Source organism: Heteronotia binoei, chromosome 10 (assembly GCF_032191835.1).
Source record: "Heteronotia binoei isolate CCM8104 ecotype False Entrance Well chromosome 10, APGP_CSIRO_Hbin_v1, whole genome shotgun sequence".
Taxonomy (NCBI): Eukaryota; Metazoa; Chordata; class Lepidosauria; order Squamata; family Gekkonidae; genus Heteronotia; species Heteronotia binoei.
The window spans coordinates 63873023-63899632 of NC_083232.1; the positions used below are offsets into that span (position 1 = coordinate 63873023).

At 40.5% G+C, this 26610-nt stretch overlaps 1 protein-coding gene across 2 annotated transcripts in view; it reads right to left on the bottom strand.

Annotated features, from left to right (window-relative positions):
- The window catches only part of THRB (thyroid hormone receptor beta), a 259087-nt gene that overhangs the window by 50826 nt on the left and 181651 nt on the right, over positions 1-26610 (bottom strand). The window contains exon 4 of one of the 2 annotated variants that reach the window (XM_060248793.1): positions 21072-21135. In XM_060248793.1, the coding sequence (XP_060104776.1) occupies positions 21072-21078 (7 nt within the window). In that variant the 5' untranslated portion in view covers positions 21079-21135. Of the gene's footprint in view, positions 1-5208; positions 5734-21071; positions 21136-26610 lie in introns of those variants that run through there. The other variant, XM_060248794.1, reaches the window with a different exon arrangement.

The window sequence follows — 26610 nt, forward strand, 5'->3', positions numbered from 1 at the left end:
GTTGGGTTGGTTTTAGTTCACAGAAGTCATGAATGCCAGTCATAGCTAAAGACAATGCAGACAGAAAATGGTGCTGCAGCTAAAGTAAGAAATCACTACTACAAAAATCACTGCTAGAACAACCACTGCTTAAATCTTTTGGCTATAACTTAGTAGACTCATCACAGGACATATTAAAGCAAATGCATAGTTGCTGCATATGACCAACAAAACTGTTGTCCATACCCACCCAGACAGAGCAATCCTAAGTAGATATACTCTGAATTCTACTAAGTCTAATTCAGTGGGGTTTACTCCCAGGAAAGTGCTCTTCAGATTGCACTATAAACCCTTCAGATTGCACTATAAGCACCTGTGGACTAGCTGTTTTCCATCTCTCTGTTTCTTTTATAATTGCACTGGTAAAGTTTTAGCTCTACCAGTGCTCATGCCATATATCAGGGGTGGCCAACGGTAGCTCTCCAGATGTTTTTTGCCTACAACTCCCATCAGCCCCAGCCAGCATGGCCAATGGATGGGGCTGATGGGAGTTGTAGGCAAAAAACATCTGGAGAGCTACCGTTGGCCACCCCTGCCATATATTGTTTATACTTTGATGAACTGCCTTTTGTGTTTTTAAATTACAGACCACATAACCCCCCCCCAAATGTGTGCTCACTGCAATATTAGTATTGTTTAGATTCATTTACAATACCTTGTCCCATGCAAGTGAAAAAGGAGCCTATATAATTATTCAAATATTATATTGCATCAGCAGATAAAGTAGTATGTAAAGAAGAGACTGGATTTATACCCCATCTTTCACTTGGAGTCTCAAAGCAGCTTACAATCTCCTTTCCCTTGCCCTTCTCACAGTAGACACTCCATGAGGTAGGTGGGGGCTGAGAGACCTCTGACAGAAACTGTTCTTGAGAGAACAGCTCTGCTAGAACTGTGGCTGACCCAAGATAACCCAGCAGCTGCATGTGGAAAAGAAGGGAACCAAATCCAGTTCTCCAGATTAGAGTCCACACACTTAACCACTATACCAAACCAGCAGTCATGAATGCCGTACGGTTCTGACCTGAAGATATTACTAAATAATATGTTTAAAGGAAAGCAAAGTCCCAAATTAAAACATTGTAATCTAATATACACCTAAAGTGGTTTATCCAGAATTACACATTATTTATTTATTTAAAATATTTCTCATACCACCTCTCCAAAATCCTGTCTGAGGCACTATCTTGTTTAGCCTGTCCAGTTAGAAGAGAAATATGAACAGGGAATGATGAATGACTTTATAGCAGCTTTTATTAGTGTATTCAGCTATTTTTAATGAACTCCATGATAACATCTTAATATTAACTTGTGGCAATGAATGCCCATGCATATGTTTCCATGAAACCAAGGCAATAACCAAGGTTGACATTTCAAAAAAGATTTTTTGAATAGCAGCATGCTGAGAGTAGCCATATTCTGAGGCTCACCATACCATTCATAATTGCCTATAACAAAACTTCAACAAACACGCTGCTCCGCCTGAGGGCAGCAGCACCTGAGGGCTGCGCCCGAGTGTGGGCGGAAGTGAGGTGGAACGCGGCGTTCAGGCCGAGGAGGGGGTGGAGTTGGGGGCATGGCCAGGCTTAGGTGGCTTCCTGAGCAGTTTGGCCCATGACACGCCCCCCCCAAGAGGCGCAACGTCACACCTGCAAAAATAGTGGCGTGTCCCATAGGCACTTGTTGAAACCAAAAACAAAGGTTGCCTCCGCTGCTGTGGAAGCTTGCAATTCCATTAGGGAGCAATGTGATTGCCTCACCAATCCCCTCATGCCTCGGCCTGGCAAGCCCCCTCCCTGGCACCCAATCAGGGCCTCCCCTGCTAGAAATACTTCCACTCTTCCTCACACAACTCAGTTGTTAGGAACAGGTTTGCATGGCGGGAAGTTCTGCCAGCGAGCTCCCAGACATACAGACTTAGAGTGAGGGGCAGGCAGGCACATAGGTGACGGGTTTTCAACTGCGTGGTTGCTTTGACGATATTTTTTACTTGCGAGGGGGAGAGAGAGGTCTCTCCCCAGGGGTTAACTGCTCTTTCCAGGTATCCACAGGTTCCGGGCTCCCGGAGGCTCTGCATGCGAGGACTGTCACCCATGGTTGTGTAAGTTCCACTGTCCCCCCTCCCCGGTCTCCTTCTCCCCTCATTCTTGACCGCTTGGTGTGTGAGCATCTCTGGCACTTGAACCAGATAGTGGGCTCCAGCAGGGGACATTTGCTGACACCGCTCCCCTGTGCTGCCACCTGCTCCAAACTGGAGAGCCAGTTTGGTGTAGTGGTTAAGTGAGCGGTCTCTTATCTGGGAGGACCGGGTTTGATTCCCTACTCCTCCACTTGCACCTGCTAGCATGGCCTTGGGTCAGCCATAGCTCTGGCAGAGGTTGTCCTTGAAAGGGCAGCTGCTGTGAGAGCCCTCTCCAACCCCACTCACCTCACAGGGTGTCTGTTGTGGGGGAGGAAGGTAAAGGAGGTTGTGAGCCCCTCTGAGACTCTTCAGAGTGGAGGGCGGGATATAAATCCAATATCTTCTTCTTCCCATGGCGAGACTGCCCAGTGCGCGCCAGGGAGACTGTTGCACTCTGTTCCAGAAAAATAAAGTCTGAGCCATGCCCTCTGTTGTCTCTCCTGCTTGGCATCTGCTGCACGTTCTCAAAGCAACCCCTCCCCTGTCAGTGGCCTCTCCGAGGGAATGCCTGGGAGGGTGGGCAGATTTGGTTTGGGGGGGGGGAATGGTCTATGAGCCGCCACGCTGCCCCCCGCGTGGCTGGAAAGGGAAGGGAAGTGCTGACCCTCAGCCTGCCCGGACTAATGGCCTACCCAACCCCACATGGCTGTTGTGCACAGGGCACTAAGGGGGGGGGCTGATGAAGTGGAATCAGAGTTCTGATGCACTCGCACTCTGAGTTCTGCAGCCCCCAGGGGAGGTGTTCCATGAACATGGCAGGGGGCGTCAGGGCAGCAAACGAGGTCTCTGGATGGGGGGTGTCTGCTGCTGGGCTGCTCACTCGCAGACACACATTCCAGCCACTGTCTATGACAGCAAACTCCTGCACTTGGTACTTCCTGCTTGTCTGCTTGCCATTGGCAGAGTCTCTGACAGCGAGAGGGTGTGAGGGGATTGACGGCTTCTCCGTGGTCCTGTGTGGTCCTGTCTTGCCCCCACCCCCACCTCCGCTTCGCCACCAAGTCAGGCTTCTAGTGCGCACATGCCCAGCCTCACTTCTGTTCCCTCCCCATATTGGTGGGACGACTCTCCTTTGCCTTTGATAGTCTGCTCATCATTGGCTCCGTTCTCTGTTTGAGGGTGGGTTGGGGATGGCTAGCAGCCTCTTTGGGGCTGCCTCTCCCCATCCCTGACTGTCATGAGCCGCGGCGCATGTGCCAGGACTGGCCAATGGGGGGGGGCTGGCCCTCCCCTCCAGCTGCCTCCGCCTCCCTTGCATGCCTATGCCAGCGGCATTGCCATGGTGACTGTCTCCCTCACAGCAAGCTATGCCTCTTCCCTCCCCATGCTCCAGTATGCCGAAGTCCTCAGGAAGTCTACTAGTGGCGTGGCAGCTATGCCATGGCCGGCCATCACTTATGTCTGGATTGGGCTGCCCAGCTACTAGCATTGCTTAACTGGACTGCATATCAGAGAAGAAATCCTGCCTTAATATTGTTAAAATAGTCGGCTTCCTAAATATTGTCTTATATCCTGCTGCCCATTTTGAACAATTGAAAGGCAATTTCTGCCAGTTCCCCCTTTCCTCTGCAGACCTTCATTGGCTGTTTATGGGAATCCATTTCCCCCTGCAAACTTTTTTTTTTGAGAGGGAAGCATGTCAATCCTATTCTGTGGATTCCATACTGCAGATCTTGTAGGATACAAGCCAATTTGTTCATTCTGCACATATTTGTCAGGGGTGACATTCACTAATTTTTTTTTTTTACATGGGGTGAGCTAGTTGGCTGTTTTGTAGCCAAAATGAATGTGAGTTCATGTAAGTAAGAAGATGAAAATCTTATCTTCTAGTCAGTTTTTATGTGATTTCCATCCAGTTACTTGAATGTAATTTGAATACCAACAATCCCATGCCTAAGGTCACCATGTTTCTTAGGCCTACATGTGTCTTCTAACCAGATGTTATCAGGCATTAGTTAATTAGATTGTTTACAACTTGACAACTCTTTTAAGGTTGAGGTTAAGTATTTTCTTACATTTAGTAATGAAACAGAATTGAAAACTGTAACCTAAATAACAGAAGCCTCAGTAGAACTGTCTGGAATCTTCAGACAGCCCTTTGTAAGACGTTAAAGCGATCAACACCTGACATCTGTTAGCAAGGAGGCATTCTGAGGTAAAGGGCTCCCAAATCTGAAGAAATCAGGTACTTAGACCAGTTTAACTTTTTCATGAGGTGATAGCCTTCCTGACATTATAATCTTTCCTCCTGGTGTGACGCAAGGATTTAAGTAGGGGGGGGGGGGAATTCTGGCCCCTCCCTTTCACAGCAGGTTATTCAGGCTTTTCTTCCCTTAAAGCCACAAAACATTAATGGATTACATATTTCACCACAAAAGAAAAAATGGGTATATATAAAGCACAACCACTGTGGCTTAAATAATAAAATAAATTATATCTTTCAAGACTGCTCTCAGCTGGACAGACATAATGGAACACTTAATACTCTCAACAGCTTGATAATTATTAATATTCAGTATACCAAAGTCCAGGCAGTAAATATTTGACCACAAATGATAGGGAAAATAACTAAATAAAAATGGATATTAATAATACAGCCAAATGAGAGGATGCATTTAGCACACTCACTTGGAGATTCTAAGAGTCTGCCAGTAGAGCATCTGGTTCCTTTTTTAAAAAAGAAATTGAAGACAGCAGGAACAACATCTACAGTGATATTCTATGCAGAGTTACTCCAATCTAAAACCATTTACTTTAATGGGTTTAGGCTAGAATAACTCTACAGAGGATTGTAGAAGACAAAGCTGAACATGTAGCTACTCTGAACAATAAAACATAGCACATAGTAGCTGTCTGTAACAAGTGAAAATACCGACACACAAAGCTACCGTTACTATCATAGATTTCTATTAATGGTCTGACTAGATCACATATACACTGTATCTCTAATTTCATGTATTTGTACAAATTTGCTACACTCTAATTACCTTTACATTTTTTCGCTTGTATTTGATATTCCTTAGTATTTGAAATGCCTTGAATGGTCATATCTGCATGGCCTGACAGGACTATGGAGCTAGTCCATGGTGATGAAGCATGCAGAAATTGTGACCGTTGCAGTCCATTTCTGAGCCTATTGGGATTTTCACAATACTTTTTCTTATACAAATGCTTATCTGTGATATCTGTGATACTCCATTTATATTTCCTGCCAGGAAAGTGCATCAGCCCATCCCAGGATGAAAGGCCATGGTCTGGAAGCTTGACAAACTCTGGTTGACCAGCAGTTGGCATTGACAAGATCTTGCTTAGCTGTGGCGTTCTTGAAAGGAAGTGTCTCCCCATTTCTTTTGATCGGGTAGAATTCACATGCATCTCCACATGTAGAGTTTTTCAGCCATGTACTTTCAGCCACCATGGTCAGTTTCCATTCAGTGCAGTGAAATGCATCCGTTTCCTTTCTATTAAATCCAGCAAAAGCAGTTAGGTCTACATGGACAGGTAGAGCCACTAGATGCAAATTTCACAAGCGTCACATCTAGAACATGGGGCCTGGGCAAGTTACGATCAATTTATTGCCTTGCTCATATGATCATTTGAGGTCTTGTGGGTCGAAGCTGGTCATGAACAATTTTCAGATGCTTAAAACACAAAACATCAAGGATTCAGCCTTGTTTGACTTTGCTCTTATTGTGGGCTGACCTGAGAGACACTCTGTTACCTAAGGTTAACGTTCTTATGTGGGCATGCTTTAGCAGTTCCGGTCCTGCTAGTACTGCCTATCTCTGCTCAGCTTCGTGTTCTCATGAAGTGTCACTCAAAGGTTGGGTTTCAACACTGCTGGCACGTAGCAGATGGCACTAATTTTCAAAAGCGTATTCACATTTTGAATGAGAGAATGACTGAAATCATTGTACAGTCGAAATAATTGTATAATAGATGTACAATTAACATTAGATGGATAACAAGCAATGTTCACTGGCCACCAATGTATTCCTCAAGTTGATACCACAAATATATATATAATAGTTTATTACATGTGTAATTATAAGAATCCAGCTTGCAGTTAACAGGTTTCTTAGGAAAGAACTCAGAAAATTTCTAGAATTGAAAGTTTCACACAGAGGGCTTTATTAGTGATCTCAAAAACACCATAAAAATCTATATGTGGATATTATTCAATCCTCCCATAACTAACTACACACACAATTTGAGCAAGTGACAACTTGATCTCAATTTGGTGAAAGTTTTGAGCATGCAATAAATCATTTAGCATTTATATTATATCTAAATTTTAGATTTAGAATATGTGATGTTGATAAGCAAAATAGACTATGCACTGTAATTCTCTTGTACTTATTCTCTTCTTGTGGCTATCAGCCAAACATTTTAAATGAATAATTTTCCAACTGTCACCCAGAAGCTAGCCAGCACAAAATAGTAGGAAGTTACAGGCATTTGTAATCCGGCTTCCATTTCACTTTTCCCAACAGTATTTAAGAGTACAAAAGTTCCAAACAAAATGTGCATGTCTAGGTGTACACTCATTTGCAGACATTTAAGTAAGAGTCTGCTGCAACAATACTATTTGTTCTCAAAACTTTATTTAAAAAAAATACCTCCTGCATGAAGATCTGTTTTCCGTGAATACATTTATGCAGTTACTAGCAATAACAAAGCTACTCCTTCTGTTCAGCAAATGAATTCTGCTTTCTTATAGGCTTCCCCTTACGTGTTTACGTGTGATTTACATTTGTGTTCATTGTAAAGTTAAACAAGGGAAAAGAAAAGAATCATGCACATAGATGCCCTCTTTTGTACTCCTCTTTGAGCAATCATTAAATTTTCATGTTGGAAACCTAGTTGCATAATTCTGTAGATCACTAGAAGATTATGGATCTAAATGCATTGGGGGGGGGGGCGAGGGGAGATGTGCTTATCAGCCTCATCTTCCCAGTCATGATATTTGCAGAGAAATTAGGACAATTGAATATAATGAGCGTTGCATCAGAATAATGTGGCATGGTGCTAACCATTGCTAGCAATGGGTTGATGTACCAGGAGTTGCATATTGACTAGAGCTGCTGTGACAAACTAGAGATGACTTACATACTAAAATGATCTGGTGTCAGATCTCCCTTCCCTCAGGAACCAGCTAAAGTGCTTTCCAGTTTAGGAACTAGTCATGTAATTCTGAACAGATTTATGCTCTGAAATCAGAGAGCTTTGAAATCAGTGGTCTTAACAGTGTAACTCTGTTTAGGACTGCACTGATTAAACAAGTTTTAAAATGCAATTTTTATAGTATTTTAACTCAGTTTCAGTGTACTGCATTTTATTGTATATAGTTCTTGTAGTGTTAACCTCTTGTAATGGCCATTAGCCCTAAGCAATAAAATTGAACTGAAATGATACCCAAAGAGGAGGGGACATGAGAGTGGTTTATAAAATTATATGTATGGTAAAGAAGTGAATAGAAAGAAATATTTCCTGTTCTCCCAGAATACTCAGGACACCCAATCATTCAAGTAATATGTAATTAACGAATTCATTGCCATATAATGTTGTGATGCTGAGTAGTTTACATTGCATGATGATGATGATGATGATGATGATGATGATGATGATGATGATGACTGATCACCCCACCCTGGCTTATGCCAGGCTCTGGGCAATGTACAACACATATGAATTTTGCAGAACAGCCCTAGCAATTGCTGTTAGCCGTCATGGCTAAATGTAGCCTTCATGATCAGGGTCAATTACCTGGAAATGCCAGTTGCTAGGGGAAGAACAAACAGCCTAAGGATACTGATGAAACTTATGCTCTGTGTGATTGCTGGAGGCTACTGTGTTCCATTTGTAAGAAATTTTGTTGAGACACTAATTGAGAAAGGACAGAGCTCTTGAAGAAGACATGAAACTGCTTATATTCGAATAGCAAATCGGGCTCAGAGATCCTTCTCTCCAATTTGGAAGCTTGTCTCTTGTTCAAGAGAAGTCCCATTGGCTAGTGGAAGAAAGGAGGAAAGCACTCTTTATGGGACTATATTTGTAGCATAGGGGTGTCAAACATACAGCCTGCAGGCCTGAAGAGGCCTGTCCAAGGCTCTTATCTGGACCCACAAGCAACTGGCTCTCTAATGCTTCATTGTTGTTACTTGCTCTCGTCTGTCTCAGTCCTCTGGGAAGAAATATGAAGCTGAGCCTCCTTTCCCGTCATTGGCTATGACTTTTCCCCCACTCTACCTTTATACTTTGCTACCTACTGACTAAGATGGGAAGGAAGGAGGGAGGAGAAAGGGAGGGGAGGGAAAGAGTGAGAGAGAGACTGAGGGAGGGAGGGTGGATTTTTATGACAAGTCCAATTTACATTGAGATCACCCTGCTTTGCTGTTTACTTTAAATCTTAGTATGGCTCATCTATGGTCACACACAGACACCCATGCACATTGGAAGAAAGGAAGGCAGCATCGAAAAGAAATGTACTGAGATAAGGGGAAAGGGGAATTATTTATTATTTTGGCTTTTTGAACTTATTTATTATTTTGGCTCATTAATTATTTTGGTTCATTCTGAAAAAGTTTTTTTTTTAATTAGATGTCTTTGTCTCTCTGGAATTTTATTTTCTTTCAAAAAGACTCTGATTAGGAGTTACAACTCTTGGATTGAATTCCATTGTTTAATGACTGGAAGTAGATGGCTAAGTATTTAAAAACACATTTATGATTCCATATGTTGCAGTTCAACACATTCCCCTCTCTCCTTTCCCACCTTGCTGGCTGCCTTTCTTCACATTACTCCCCCCCTGCTTTTTTAAATATTTTATTATTATTACTAGTACTGAGTGGATTTTGCCCAGTCTAAAATTAACACCTTATTTCATTTAGACAAATCCTCCTCTTCATTTCTAAAATATGTATTTTTCTTTTTTTTAAAAAAGAAACCTAACAGCTCAGTTTGCAATGTTTATTTGTGGAGTTGATCGAGAGATGCAACTTACACAAGAATTTGTAGAAATCATTCCAATGAAAATACAAAACCACAGGTGATTAAATCTTCAAGAACTTGGTAGGAGCTCTGGGTAAAATTGATGCCAACTAAGCAAAAGTGGTGAATCCAGCCATATACAGTGCATCACAGATGGGGGGGCTGGAATTGCTGCACAACTGAAAGATAAACTGGCAGTTGCAAACCCACAACATCACTTTTTCAATTTGCATTGCATTTTGCACCAGGAAACTGTGCAGTAAAACGTTGAAGATGGATAATGTGTTAATTTTATTCAAACCAGACTGTTAAATAAAGGAAATACAGTAAGGCATGTTTGTATTTTGAGTAAAAAATAATATGGTTAATTGGGTTTGCCTGTGTCCTTAATAAAGTTTATATTTCCGGTACCTGGCATTACATTTTATGGCAGATATGGTCTGCCCAACAAAGTGAAATTTTTGTCAGATCTGGCCCTTGTAACAGATAGGACCTTTTTTTGTAGAAAAAGCCCAGTAGGAACTCATTTGCATATTAGGCCACACCCCTGATGCTAAGTCAGCCTGAATTGCATTCCAGATCAAAAAAAGCCCCGGTAACAAATGAGATCAACACTTCTGTGGTAGCATCTGTGCCCTCCTTGTAAGCCTTCTAGAGCCACGTGGATTGTTATTGTGGAAAACAAGATTTGGGACTATATAGACCACTGGTCTGATCCAGCAGGGTTCTTATGTCTGTTTAGTCATCCTGCTCCAAGGAATCATCTAGAGTGGTATACATTTATATATACTTGACCGGGGCAATAAACTCTTTAAGAAGGAATGTAGTTTACTTTTAGTTCTAGAGTTGAATACAGGGTCCTTCTAAAGCAAGTTATCAAGTGGTTTTGGAAGCTATATACATCTTCAGGATATGAGTACATGTGCTGCTTTCCACCATCACAACCTACTATCTCTGAGATGATAGCAAATACTAAACAAACAGGGGCCAGCTTTCATGGTCTGAACTGCATTTGCTAATGGAAAGAAGAGGAAAAGGGAATCATTTAACCCAAGAGGTTGATATAGTTTGTTTTCCAATGTCTCATTATATTTGAGAACTTCAAATGTTACTTGGAAAGGTTTTAATTTCAAACAACCTATTTGTACTCTCGATCTGCAAAAAGGTTTCAAGGGCTTTTAGCCTTGCCTTTTTCTATTGTTGAGTTCATAAATGTTCAAACACAATTATAGCTATAACAAGGGCAGGCATGATTTAATTTGTGCCTGTGCAAAAAAAAAATTATCATACTTTGTAAACTAGTACATATGAACTATTTTTTTCTATTAGCAATTTTATTGCTTTTTTGTGAATTACACAGTAAGAGGTCCTTCACATTTCAAACTGCATAATGAAAAAAAATTATTTCCAGAATAAGAGAGGTAAAAACTGGACAGCAGATCTTGGGAAATCAACTCTATGCTCTTACATAAAGTTGGGAAATAACCATATATTGGTACCCAGATATTTTGTCACACTCTTCTTATAATTCATTATTAATTCAGCAGTTAACTAAGAAGTTCCAACAGGCACAGAGATCCATCATGCTATAGCGGTTAAAGTGTTCTAGGAGATTTGGGTAAAATCCCCACACTGCCACTAAGTTCATGGGGTTGAGCCAGACACACTCTTTCAGTCTAACATTTCCTGATCATATATGACGAAAAGTGGGGATTTTAAAAAGTAATAAAACAGATTTCCTCAAATACAGTGATTTTAAAATATTGATGATAAATAGGTTAAATGAAAACTTTTCTGAAGAAAAGAAATCTTGCCCATTTAACCATTTTTACAAGAATGAAATGCATTACTTTCTACTCCAAGCTTTGCCTCTTTTTATGGAAGAAACTGCAGAAATCCCTATAGGAATAAAGAAGATAATGCCAGGTTTGCATTAGCCTCAGAAATTTTTTTTTTATTGAGGGTTTTTTTTATTGAGGGTTTTAATGAATGGAAGCCTAGAGTTTGGATAACTACAACTTGAAGCACTAAATACTGCCAAAAGTAGAGGGGAAGTGAAAAGAATACAATTTATAATAATCTCTGGATGTCAGTACATTGAGATATCAAATAATAACAAACATCTTTGTTTTATATTTCACTTTTCAGTGGAGGTCAGATCAATGCATAAACAAAGAAATGATGGATATTTCACCAGGTTCCAAATTGCTTTGTAACAATTATAGACAGGGAAACACTGAGAATGAAACTTGTAAAATATCTTATTTGCCATTTATTCTGTAATACTCAGTGATCACTAAGAAAACAAAAGCATCTCATGGTACCTTAAAGATTAACTTATTGGGAAACAAGCTTTTATGGACCAGAGAAACTTCATAAACTACAAGAAGAATATCCCCAAAAGGCAGATACACACACACTGATGCACTGTGTGTGAATTGTAACTCAAAAGGCAACCAAAAACAAGCTTGCTGTGTGTCATTAGAAGACAGCTATTTGCTTTGGTGCAACAACTTACCACAGCCAAAATGCGGCATTTAAAGAGTAATCCTAAGCAGATATACACCCTTCAAATCAATTGATTTTAATGAATTTAAAAGGGTGAAATTTTGTTTAGGATTGCATTGTTATCATTAATTGCACTTTTAATTCTAGAATTTACGGTTATGAACATAACCAGTATTCAGATATTCAGAGTATTATCTATCCAGTTGCCTATAACTGTTAAATACATTATTTTAGTAATATTTTGATTAGCAAACATTTATGCTGAAACATCTTAAGCCATTAAGGTTTGTTACGTGCAATAAAGAGAAATGAAAGAAGCTGTCCTGTGAACAGGCTGCTCCTGGGTTGATATTGTTACTGAATATTAATAATGCAACTTTAATAGCCTTCGGTTAAAAGAAAAATCATGTACACCTATAAAATGGATGGAAGCATAAAAGAACCCATAATAGATATGTAGACTAGAAACAGGACCATAAGCACATGAGCACACATGTACACATAACTGAAATAAGAGCCAGAATAAACATAAGACAGGTACACAGAAATTTCTTCCTTTTTTCCCAAAGTATCATTCATATAGCCTAGAGACAACATCATGATCTGTTCAATATTGTCACAGAATTAAGACATGAAGGAAGAGATAGTCCAGAGTATGCAGACTGCTCACAAGTTTCTGAATGGCAACTTGAACAATCGCATACTAAGAATCCTTGGTGATGCACAGGAACATCTTTGAAAACCAGACAGAAGCAACACAGTGCCAGCTTGCATCAGATAGAGTCAAATCCCATCAATGAATGAATTAGATGTCTTCTCCATAGCAATGACCTTCTCAGAAACCAAACGGCTGAGCTGAATAACTGTTTTACATAGATGAGTTCTTCTGGAATATAGACTTGGTTATGAACTAGAAGCAAGTGATAAACTGTTTTCATGTTGGTTTGCTTTTAAGTACTAAAATATGCAAGCATCTGAGGGCAGGAAAATGGCCTGGCATCAGAGACAGATCAACCAAGGCAAATGTAATCAGGCTTATGAGTAGGAGTGCAAGGTAGGTCAGTTAAGTAGGCTAAATTTCCATGGGCTGAATTCAGTAATGCTGAATTCATTTTATTTTATCATGCAAAGGGAAAACAGGAAGTGCATAACAGCTGGAAATCCTAATTTATCAAATATGTAACAATGGATTATAGAGTTGTTCCAGAAAAAAACCTCTAAACCCACATAAGGAATGTAACAATCCAATGAATTTTGGAATTGCTTTGGTTTGAGGCCTTCAGGAATGTAACTATTATTAGGGTTGCCAGCTCCAAATTGAGAAATACCTGGGTGGAGCCTGAGAAGGGCAGGGTTTGGGGAGGGGAGAGGCTTCAATGAGATCTAATGCCACAGAATCTCCCCTCCAAAGTAGTCATTTTCCCCAGGTGAACTGATCTCCATCACCTGGAGATCAATTGCAATCTCAGAAAATCTCTAGCCACCACCTGGAGATTGGCAACCTTGAATATTGTGCAGGATCAATGGTCCATCTAATACCTTGCTTCTCACAGTTGCCAAGCAAATGCCCCAAAGAAACTCTACAGCCCAGACAGTTTGTTGTTGCTTTCCACATAGGCACTCAGAGAGTTACTGCCTTTGAAAATATGGGTTTTAATTAGTTCTGTATTTTAAAAAAAGAGTTGGGATGACATTCACTGTAGATCAGTACTTTCCCCAATGCCTGCCAAGTTCTTCCAAAAGTGAGTGGGGCCTTTCTAAGCCAGGGCTTGTTGTCTGTTGCCTTCATTCCATTGAAAGGGTCTCAAGGAAGAAGAAAGGACTTGACAGTCCATTGCTAACTTTTTAAATTCATAATTATGAGTAATTAGTGTGTTCTGCTTCAGAACTGGAATCTAAAGTCATATTCAGATGTTGCAAGTGTGTATCTATTTATATATTACATTTTAAAAACTGCCTTTCTTGAAGAAGGTCAGTAGTAGACATGGTTCTCCTCTCCTGCACTTTTATTATTTATTAATTAAAATATTTACAACCTACTTTTCCTCTTGGCTCAAGGCAGTTTACAGTAATAATTGAATATTACAAGTTGAAAGCAACTAATATGTTAAAAAAATACTTTTCTCCCATCCCAAAATAATGTCTGCTATTCATATCCCAACAATAGTCCTGGCAAAAAAACAAGACTTCCAGAGCCTTATGAAGATCTCTAACAATCTTTAGTTTCTCAACAATTCTATGCGGTAGTCAGACTGAGAGAGTTGCTGGTCCAAGACTGCCCAGGGAGTTTTACATCTGAGTGGATATCTGAACTCAGGTCTCTCAAATCTGAAGTCCATTATCCTACACTGGCTGTCTCTGATATGATTGCCCTTGAAGAATATATCGCTAATAACATATTCTGGACTGAAGACTTTCAGAGAAGGAGGAGGAGAGTTGGATTTATACCCCACCTTTCACTTGGAATCTCAGAGCAGCTTACAATCTCCTTCCCTTCCTCTCTCCACAACAGACACCTTGAGAGAACAGCTCTGTGAGAACTGTGGTTTACCCAATGTCACCCAGCAGGTGCATGTGAAGGAATGGGGAATCAAACCCAGTTATCCCAGATTACAATCTGTGCACTAAATTACTACACCAAACTGATTATCATTAATGGGGCTGAATACATTTCAGGATCGGAGAACTGAGAGAATTTGAAGAATTGATATTCCGCTGCCACAATATGTAAGTCAAAATAGCAAGGTGAAGCTTGTGGTCTGTAAAATAGCATATGAACATGAGAAGGTATCCTACATTGAATCAGCCCACTGACTACTCTAAACTGTAGAAGTTCTCCAAGGTCTCAAATGGAGGTCTGTCCCAGATTTCTGAAGGACAGCAACTAACAGAAAATCTCATCCACACATGTAAAAATCCTACTAAATGGGTCGCTTTGAATACATTATAGAAATTATGCATGACCAACTAATGAGCCATTGTTTATTAACTCACAAGTAAAATATCAGGCTATGTTGCATATGATTAGGCGTTTAAAAATAACCCTAAACTTATTACAAAGTCAGCACATCTTTTACTAATAAGCAAACTTTACTGTAATGAGTTCTATCAACTCTAAAATCAGTCAAAAGAAATAATACTTCTTGTTTAGTAGGGTTTTGTCATGGTCTGTTGGATAAGAAATGGGAGACAGCTTGCTGTGCCAGGCAGCCAAGTAGGTTAAATTAGTTACTGCAAGGAAATCATTATGAGAAATTTATGGGAAGCTGTTCCTAATATAAAACAGCTAAAGCATTTCAACATTTTTGTAACATTTTATTTAATGACCAGTAAAGTGTAATACTGTGCACACCCAATATTGTTCTGTTTTAGCTGGAACTAAAATAATGCATTTGGCTTTCAAGAAAGATACTTGCCAGCAACAATTTTAATGAGAAATTTTCTCTAAAAATAAATGGTAATGTGGCTTTTCAAAGTTTTACACAGAATCTAAAACATTTCAGTTATTAAATTCAATTTCCACAACTATTTAATAGGTTATGCAACCTGTTTTCTCTCCATGTGACAAGTTGCCAAATGCTTACATGTATTGAATTTATTGCTCCTAACAGGAACAACAGAGAAACATTCATGTTTGGTTTGGTACAGGCATGCATTTTAGATGTCACAGGTGCATAGTATCAGTAATTTGTACCTGCTGCACAACTCACTGATTTGGAAAAACAAATTAATCTGATTTTATGACTGAAAATCAACAAGTTCTGTAGGACTATATAGCAGTGTCATGGATCATGTTTGTATCAGACACTGTGTCAGTTATACGGGAAAATAAAAGTACTGTAACATGCTTTACATGGGGCGGCACTTAAAGATAACACAGAGATTTTAGCTGGTGCCAAAAGCAGCTGCTTATTTACTACCTGGAGTCAGTTTTAATTCACACATTACACAAGTGGTGAGAACATTTCATTGGTCACCTATCTCTTTCTGTGTTACATTCAAGGTATTGATTATAATGTAATAAAAGTATTTCATGACACAGGATCCATATATCTGCAAGACTACTTTACTTCTGGGTAGCAACTCTGGTGTACAAATAAATGATCTGCTTTTCTTGAGCTGCACATTTTGCTATATGGATGTTATGTTTGTTGTTGTTATTTGATGGGTCTTTGACTGTATTAAACAATGATGATGATGATCTGCGTTCAATGACAACACATAAACAGAGTAGGATATGTTCTAAACGTGCCAGAGCTTTTTCTGCAGTGGTTTCTACCTTGTGGAATAATAGCCTTTCTGAATATGTCAGCACAGTAATGTTCAGGGCCTTTTGTTGTACCAGTGTATTTATTTTTTACTTTTTGAAGACAATATTGGATGATGCTCAATTGCTCAATTTGCTCAAAAAAAAATTGGATGATCTTTGCTTGGTTTCGGTTTTTACATTTATTTTATATACTGATTTTTCTATGCTGTGTTTTAATTGAAGTAATCCACCTTTGGTGTATTTAAATGCCTCAAATAAATGTCAAAACCACTACACACATAGTCATATGCACTGTAGCTTTCCACTTCTGGGGCCTCTGGGGGTGATTATGGGAGCACAGCTCCTTTCAGGATTCCTTTCTCTAGGCTGGACCTTCAGGAGTGCCTCAGAGAAGTGAAGGGGGATGGAAAGGTTTGCATTCACCCAGCTCTCTCTCCCTTTCTTCCTCCAAGATTTATTCCCACACACATCTGGGATATGACCTGGCTCTTCATCTCCTCCCTCCCTTTACCTTTAAAAGGCCTTCCTAAGGGAGACGTACCCCCGGTCTCCTCCACTCCCTTTTCTATGAACAGGGCTATCCTGACTGGCAAAGCCTCAGGCCAGTGAGGTGCTGGCTGGGGATTCTTGCCTCTGTGCCTCCTCTGTGTACCTTCAAAGTCAGGTATCCTAGGCCTGCTCTGGCCTAGAAAGGGCTGGGCTTTTCCTTCGTCAGCTTGTCCCTCCTCCCAGCATGCCCTGGGATGCGGGCCCAGAGGTCAGCCCATCATTTGCAGGGCCAGCCTCAACAGGCATCTCCTGCAAGCCTCCATCTTCCTCCCACGAATGACTCCTGCTGGCAGCAAGGTGGGTCGCTGGGATGCAGGCTATGCCACTGACTGTTCTACTGCTTGCCACTACACCGTGTTCTTATTTTATGTAGTTATTTATTATGTACTGGCATGAAACCCATGCTTCGCTACAGTATTTAGTTAACTACTGTAGCGAAGCATGTGTTTCATGCTAGTACTTAATAGTTATAGTAGTTATAGTCCAGTTATAATACTTCTGTGCATATAAAATGTTTTTGTGTTGTAGAAAGGGTGTTTTGTTTTTGGAATTGGTTTTGACCTTCACAAAGGTGTTTAAATAATGTGAAGTGTGTGGAAGGAGAAAACAGATGTTGAAGTAAAAGAAAAAATAAAATTGTAGTTTTAAAATGCAGTGAAAAATACATACAACCTTCCCCCCCCCCTCTACAAAAGGACCTCTTTGTAGACCACATTGGTTGTACTGCCCTCAGGTGCTGGGATCACCAGGCTGCTGAGTGAACTCACTCTGGAGCAGCCCACATAGAACTGCCCATGTGAGAAGCAGTCTTCTGTTAAGTCAATTCCTGCCACCTTTAGCATCTGCCCCTGGGACTTGTTCATGGTCATATCAAAGTAGATTTTGAGGGGAAACTGCAGTTTCCTGAACTCAAAGGGGTTATCCGATGGTATGAGTGGTATGAACACCAATTCCCCCCTCTCCAAGCACTGCCAGTAAGCAATGTGGCCTCAATGACATTTCTATAGAATACCTTCACTCGTAGTCTGGTGCCATTGCAGAGTTTGGGTGGGTCGAGGTTCCATAGCAGCATCACTGGAGTCCCCGCTTTGAGAAGAAGTTTGTGGGGTGGGAAGTTGGAGGTACCATGTCCAGGGCAGTCTTCAGAATCTTTATGTAGCTATTGATGTGTAGCATTCTCTGCAGTTGTTTTTGAACAATCCCTGTTTGATGTCAGGAACGTTGCTGCACCTCAAGCACAGTTCCTTTTTGTCCTAGCCAACAAAATAGATTTGCAGGAATTCAGCTTCATGCTGAGGTGCTGGCAGCAGACTTCCAACCAAGTGATACACCTGTCCCTGAACTTTGAAGGTGGTATGAAGCTGTCTTGTAGAATCTGCTTGGCCCCAAATGATGTCATGTTGAAGCATCCGTTGTACTTACGAACATGGTTCATGAAATAGGCATGCTCAGGGTGGCTGCCCAGTAGCAGGCAGTAGAGAGGCTCAGGCAGAGATTTGGAGGAGCTGCACATTGCCATTGCTGCAACACATGCCGATGGGTCCCTACTTCCACTTGAGGACATTGCAGTACTTGCATTGTGTGTCATGGTACCCAGAGCTAGAGTGTTGTCTGTCTCAGAAGCCACATCAGGATCATACGCCTGAGTTACCCTTGACCTTCCAGGGAAGTGATTGCCTCTGTACTTGTGTTCCAGGATTGCTTTGTTCATATTGAGACTGTGCTGTTGTTTTACAGAGGAGTGCTGGGCGGGGTGTATATCTGTGCTTGTAATAACCATTCCCTTCAGTTCAGGATCTTGATTCTGCATCCCAGCACAAAACACATCCTGGTTCCATTTTGAAAGGCATAACTCTGTGTTATGTATGAGGACCAGTGTGAAGACTATTATGGGTGTTCCTGCCTGGCTCATTGGAGCCATAAGGACTGAACTTGGGGACTCAGGAACAATGGGCAGCAGGATCCAAATACCTGCTGCCCTGCTCCAATCACTGGCTCCTTGCAGGTTTGAATGATCCAATGGCATGCTAGCGTGGGAACCTTGAAGTGTATATAAGTTGGCCAAATTGGCCCAGTTCCTCAGTCTTTTAGTGCAGCCCTATACTATGCTGTACTTAACAAAAAGCTATTATCACTACCACCTTGCTTCTTCCTTGCATTGAACCCACTATATTATACTCTGCCTCCCTTGTACTGCTGGCATTTTAGCAGCATTATCCTAGCAGAGTTACACTCTTCTAAGCCCACTAACTTTGGTGGATTTAAAAGGGTGCACTGCAGTTTGGGATGGCACTGTGAATTTGTTATTCTGGCAGAGTAGTATGCTGGAAGCTTTGAGTGCTGGGTTCCAGAATTAAATTTCTGGTTGCCACTGGAGACATTAGATGTGTGTGTTCTGGTAATGGCTAAAAACAGGCTAAGTAATGGAAGTAATTCTTCTCTTTCTGCTTGGTTTTCTATATATGATAATCTGCATAGTCTTGATTCAATATTCACATGCTGCTCACAGAACAGCAGTATTTTCACACAGCATTTCTAGCCATCAGACTTGTTCTTAGAGAAATATAACTGTGAGAGGAGTGGCATTAATTATGCCTTCTCCATTGTTTCATGACCGAAAAAGGAGATCCTCGGTACCAAAACAGACACACAAAAAGACCAACGGAGCTTAGAAAAAAATCCAGATATGGCAGTAGGTATGACACAGCAGAGAACTAAAATGAGTGTGTAAGTGGGGATTAGGGATGCCAGGCCAGGCCCATGGACAATGGGAGCTGTTAGGGGGCAGAGCTTGGGAAGAGATTTGGTCAGTTCTTAAGCATAGGGAAGTGATATTGAGACAGCAGCAATGTTGCAATGTCAGCAATGTTGTGTCTCCCAGTTTTCCTCCTGCTGCTCACCAGAGCAAGAACAGGCAATAGACAGCATGGAAAGTAATTTTCCTGCCCTCAGGATGGGCACCTGGCATCCCTAACAGGAGTAGGGCTTCTAGTGTCCTGGCTCCACTTGATGGCACCTGTTTGGGTTCTTTTTGGCCACTGTGTGACACAGAGTGTTGGACTGGATGGGCCATTGGCCTGATCCAACATGGCTTCTCTTATGTTCTTAGTAGCTGCATGCATCACTTATATAATATGCCCCACTGGCAGCCTGCCCACCTAGTTTGGCTGGAGCCCAGCACCAGCCACATCCACCAACTCAGAAACTGTAGCAGTGTGAAGACCAAGAAGAGATCACAGAAATGAATTTACATAATAATGAATGAATGGACCATTTTGAAAAAAGGGGGGGAGCACTTGGGTTTGGAAAGAAGGAAGAAAGGTCCTCTGGTCCTTTATCTTACAGGGTGAGTGGGTTAGGGCTACTATGCATGAGAGTTTGAATTGCTTTATCCCATCTTGGGGTGGGGGGGGAGGCAGTGCTGTGCTGTTCTTGACACACAACTCTTAAAAAGCAGCAAAAGTGAAGCAGATGAAGCACTTCCCCCATATGATCCTCTCTTTGTATGGAAAGCCAGGATTTCAGTGGAGGCTATAAAGATAATTACCTTTCTGTCTCCCAGAAAAGGAGCTCAAATGCACTTCTGGTCTAGTTTGTGTCCTGTCTCTCATTCTCTTCCATGTGCCTCTTGTTTCCTGTTCCATCTACATACCCCTCTCTCTCATGCTTTTCCTGATCCATATTTCTCTTGTGCTCTCTCCCTCCTGCTTCATTGGCAGGCATCTCTGATGACTTACATGTAGCTCCATCACTCAGCCTCTCCTACCTATATCTTTTGTCTTCAGTTCCTTAACATGCCACAGTTGACAGGTGTGTGTGTTAAAATATAATCTCACCAGTAGCTTGAGATTTGGGCTCCACTAAGTGATCCACTCTCATGTTTTGAATTTCCTGTCGTTAACTCACTGATTTTCCTTGGGATTAGTCTAAGCCTCAGTGTAATCCACCTGAAGGATGGTTAAATATTTCCTGTAATCTCCTCCAAATGATTAATTCCATCATAATATGAGGTGATCAGTCTGCAGCTAGGCCCACCTGCTAGAGTTATTTGCTGTGAATATATGTTCTTTAAAACAAGCAAAAAGCTGTACACTTCAGATGACAAAATAATTTTGTCTCTCTGCTCCACTGCAGGTAGAGAAAGTTGATAACTATAAACACAAAGTAAGAAAAAGATAAGACAAGGGCAGAACTGGGCACTCGGCTCAGAGTGTTCTCACATAAACAAGGGTTTCTCCATTCACTTCAATAGATCATTTCCCATGGATGTCACTTCCTTTGACCTAAAAGGGAATACCATTCTGTGTACACACAGAATGTCCAGAATGCAAAACTCAGCAGGGCTCTGATCCACAAAAGATCTCAGCAAAAAACTTAACTTCATTCAGTATGAAAAAATGTTTTGTGAACACAATTCCATTGCACATCAGAGAAGTGGGGCTTATGTCATACAGTGCTTCACAGCTTTAGCATGTGCAGAACCACACAGTTGAAAAAGAAAGGGCAAGCTCTTATAATATAGATTTGTTTTACCTGACATGCTGCTGGGAATCAACAAGTAGTAGTCATTCTCATTCCTCTTTTTCACCAGTATCACCTATGGAGAGTATGAAAAACATGTCATCATTGTGTAGCAAAAATAACAATTTTATTTTTATATATATGCTAATACAATTGTCCCAATCCAAACAGGGCGATATGCACCCAGCCTAGTGTATATGCCTGGTTGTAAATTGTATCGTGGCCTGACCTGGATAGCCCAGCTAGCCTGATCTTGTCAGATCTCAGAAGCTAAACAGGGTCAACCCTGGTTAGTACTTTGGATGGAAGACCACCAGGAACACCAGCGTTGCAGGCAATGGCAAGCCATATCTGTTAGTTTCTTGCCTTGAAAACCTCACAGGGTCACCATAAATTGGCTGCAACTTGATGACAAAAAAAAAAGTGTATTGTGTATGCTAACAGATGTGGCCAATAGTACAGCCTAATCCAACATCTTGGGTTCCCTGGCATCTGATCAACTATGACTGCGTTATTAGAGCAAATGAGTTCATATATTTTAATCAATTAAATATTTAGTGGGTTGTATTTAAAACACTATTAGAGTTCAATAAATTTTCATATAAGAAAAACCTCACTATGGATACCTCTTTGTGGATGGTGCAAGAAAAGGATTTGTTTTTTCTTACACTTGCAACAGCTATAATTTATGACTACTCACTGTTAAAAGGCAAGGCCATATTTAACACCCCCTCATTAGTTTTGGAAACTAGGGTGCAGTAACAATAGGAAAGTGCATTATTCATTTTCCTTTAAAATCCATTCTAGCAAATAGAGTAGAGACTAGAGAATCTTCGGCACATGCACAGTCATATGTTCTTCAATGCCAATCCCACCAATGAATCATAAGGTATATCTTGGATTAAACCTTTCATTGATTTAATCCAAGGGCCACTGCACCACTTTTCATATTGCAAGATTTCAGCTAATCTAGATATATGAACATGGTTATATTACTTACTCCTGTCTCACAGTTAAGATGCTCTGTTCACTTCAGTGACATCATTTGGAGTCTAATTCTTTCAACATCTGTTTTTTAAACAAACCTTAGAACAGTTCTCCAAAATCTAATTTTTTTGTAACTTGGCAGCTGATTCTGATACCACTAATTGCAGCAGAAACTCATCAGTATTACTAAAACCAAAGCATAGACTTTCATGTTGAATTTCATTTATACTAGCATTTTCAAATAATGTCAAAAATAAACTCTGCAGAGATTTTATTCTGGTCTAGTGTAAGTAGCACTCTTTTCAGCCTGTGTGTTTAATCTTGTCCAATCTTCTGAAGAGATATTCATGATTTAATACCTACAGCAATCTGATTTCATATGTTTAAAACTATTACATTTTAATGTAAACATGGAGAAATGTCAAGCAAATGCAGGTTTTGAAGGAAGGGTTACATATCCACAGTTTGCCATTAAAGTTCAAATTTGTGTTCTGTTGCAAAATTCAGTATTCGCGAATGTGAAATGTGAAATGAATTTTTGTTTTTATGTTGGAAAGAGGAGCAAACAGTACATGCTGTGCTGTTTAAATATATTTACATTTGTTCTAGAATTATTCTCAACAGGCTTATATCATTCCCTAGAAAAAGAACATCCCCCCATTCCTTATTACCAACAATAGCAAGGAGGTTATCACATTTGTTTGTCCTACAAATTTACAGATTATTATTAAACTAGAAGAAAAGTCAAGTGAGCAAAGTGTGCATTTGCCCAATATTTACTGTATCTGGGACATGGTTCCCAGTAAAGTTCAGCTGCTTGCATGATTCACAAACAGCATGTATTTGCACACCAACAACCAAAAACACCATATAATTACGAAACAAACTCCAATGTTTGAAAGAATTCTCAGGTACAATGCAAGGGCAAATTAACTTGAGATGTGTGGCCTTTACTATGCACATTTCAAAGGAATGTTAATAGGCACAACGATTTGGAAATACAAGTTAACAAAATTGCAGGCCATACTCTTTTTGCAATCAGCGTCAAAACAACCTGTTTACCACCCAGCATTTATTAACTTTTCTTTTGGGGGGGGGGGGGGAGAGACCGTATATTTGCTTTCTGTTGCATTGCTGTTACTTTTTGCCTTAGAAGAAGGCAGGCTTTGCTGCAAGACCCCTGGCTTATACATTTTATTTTAAACAAAATTATTTGATACATACATATGTTTGCTCATTCATTGTTCCACAAGTTTATCTAAGACACTGCCTTCATCAGTGATTCCCAACATGTGGTTTCCAAGTGTGATTCCCAACATGGTGCCCAATAATTATTTATTTGATTCGATTTTTAGCCTGCCCTTCCTGCAGAACAGGCTCAGGACAGGTTACATCATAACAGTTAAAACTAATTAAAATATATAAGATCTAACCATTGTGCTCACTGGTATGTTTTCTGGTACTCATTTCCTTCTTTTCCAAAGCAAAGAACTAATCCTGGCTTTTCCCCCTTCTTTTGAGAGAAGTGGGTATTCAAAGATACATCCTGACAAATATTTTTGTTCCCTGGAAGCAATACAGACAAAATTTCTCTGATCCATATTTGGTGCCCCATGTTTTCAGGGCAGAGTCAGGGATGATGCCACTTGAAGCACAGGGCTGCTTCCCAGTGCCAGTGTATGCTTTGGGCTCAAACTAAATTTCAACCCTGTTGGATTCACTTCACTGATTCTTACTGATAATTTCAGTTCAGGATGATTGAAAGCTGTTGAGGGAAAATTACAATTTTATGGCTCCAATCCCACAGCCCTACAGTTCTGTGTACCAGCACTAAAATTTACTGAAATCTCTAATTTGGGTACCATTTGTAATCCCCAAGCAGCTTGCTTGCTTAACATGAAATAAATAGCACAATGCAGAAATTTCAAATATCAGAGAGGAAAAATACTGAAATTACTAACTTGTATCATCTGGAAACTGCACTTTAAGGATGCCGTTCTTCCCTGAGCATGTTACTGTTGTGTTCAGAGAAAGTATGAAAAATTTTGCTGCAATTATTATGGCACTTGCAGTTTTACCTGTTTTTTCTGCTATTCACATGTCTTATCAAATATGTTATTCTAATCTTAGCTATACTTATTGCTCAGTAACTGATGCATCTTGACTCTAATTAGGCCTTCCTGGCATTTAATCCCTCCTACCTATATGCAACATTTGAGGAAATCTGTTTCAATGTATCTGAAGGAGTGTGCATTCTACACATAGGCTTCCCAATCCCCAGGTCCCAGCAGGGAATTCCCCCCATTTTACAGGCTCCACCCTGCCCTCAGCCAGCTGGCTGGTGGGGGAAGCCCCGCCCCCACAGCCACCAGTACCTCTAGCTGTCTGGCAGGTTTAGAAACCTGCAAACAAGTCCCGTTTTAAAATGTGTGTGTGCCTTTAAATAAGAGCAGGAAGTACTTCATGGGGAAGGGTCAGCAGCAGAGCTCCTCGGTTTGTCTTGCTTTTGTTTCAGAGCAAGAAAGTGTGTGTGTGTGAGAGAGAGAGAGAGAGAGAGAGAGAAAGAGAGAGAGAGCTCAGCGTGGCCCCTGTACTTTTCAGAATCCAGTAAGAGCCAGTAAGAGTGTGTGTCTGTCTTTGTGCTTGTTTTGCATTGTTTTCAGAGTCTTTGTATAAAAGCCTGTTTATGGGATGGAGGAAAACTCCACCTCTTTCTCTTTTTACTTGCCAGTGATAGCCTGAAGAACAGCAGTTCCTGTGAGTAAAGTCCCAGTGAGATCACAAAAATGTGAGCTTGCAAATTCTGTGCATTTTGGATGCTTTTTGTGTGTTTAAACTTTCATTTACTAGAATTGCAGCTATTGGAGGATGAGGAAACGATGACTATTCAGGTGAACTGCACTGCTGTATTTTTATGTATTTATTTTGGGAATGGGAAAGTCTGGCTCCGCCCCAAAGTCTTCTAGCTCCATCCCCAAAGTCCCCAGATATTTTCTGAATTAGACGGCAACCCTATCTACACATGCTAAGTGTCAAAGTTCTTGCATATACCCAAAACTGAACATTATTATCTTGTCAGTGCCACTGGACTCAAACCTCATTCTCATGTTTGTTTGTCAACTCATGTATTTGTATGCTAATTTATTGCCATTCACAGATCTTACCAACTGCCTTAATCCAATCTCAGTTATAATTGCCAAGTTAATTATGCATCTCAACTCTAACTAGCCCTTCCTGGCAACTACCCCTTCACCCCCTATCTACCTATATGTAATGATTGATAAAATTCTGTTTCACTGTATCTGAAGAAGTGTGCTTGTACATGAAAGCTTATACCTTAAATAATGTTGGTCTTAAAGGTACCACTGGACTCAGACTTTGTTCTGCTGCTTTAGACCAACATGGCTACTCACCTGAATCTATTTTCAAGTAAAATTAGTTTGTCTTTTACCTCATCATAAAGCCTGAAGGTTTATGCAACAAGTGGCTTTCATATGTGCATCTGAAATGGTTGTTCAGCTGTGCGACACTGAAAACAGAATGTTTGTACTTTTGGCATTATTATAGTAAATGTTTAATTATTGCTTTTATTTTAAATTAGCACTTTAAAGAAAGAAAGGGAGACAGTATTTTCATGGAGACACTCAATTAACTTGGACCATTCATTTTCCTAAGTAAAGAAGAATCTGGAATTCCCTTAGTGACATTTGCAAGGGACATTATCCTCTAGCTCCCCCCAGTGGACCTCAGATATTATTCTTGTGAAGGACATCCTGACTGTAGTCTGCATACTTTTTTATATGCAACCCTCTAGTAAATCTCCCAGGACCTACTTGTAGAGTAATGCTATACTACCTTCAACTAAGAATTTCCTATCAATTTGCATTGAACAATTTAATATTTCATTTTTTATTATTAATCAGTAAATAGTAATATAACACACTGCATTTCATGGCCATTTTGTACATTTATGCAGGGACAACCTGAATTTGTCATCGAGTGCACGGTCAATAGGAATTGCAGACAACTATGCTTTCCTGAAAAGCATATTCTACAATATTCACATTTACAAACGTGTGAAAGCAAACCTCATTTTTAGACACAAACTAAACCTAATAATGAAATGTATGAAACGCCTCCCACTGTTTTACCTTAATAAACAGAATTAAGAACATGAGAAGCCAATACTATGTCACACAGTGGCCAAAACCCAGGTGCTATCAGGAGGTCCACCACTGGGGCCAGAACTCTAGAAGGCCATCCACTGTTGCCCCAAGCACCAAGAATATAAAGCATCACTGCCCCAGACATAATGTTTCATGCCTTATAGCCACTGATGGACCTCTGGTCCTTATAATTTATCTAATCCCCTCTTGAAGCTGTCTATGCTTGTAGCTGTTGCCACTTCCTGTGGGAGTGAATTCCACATGTTAATTACTCTTTGGATGAAGAAATACTTCCTTTTATCTGTTCTAAACCTACTGCTCATTAATGTCATTGAGTGCCCATGAGTTCTTATATTGTGAGAAATGGAGAAAAGTAGTTCATTCTCTACCTCCCTATC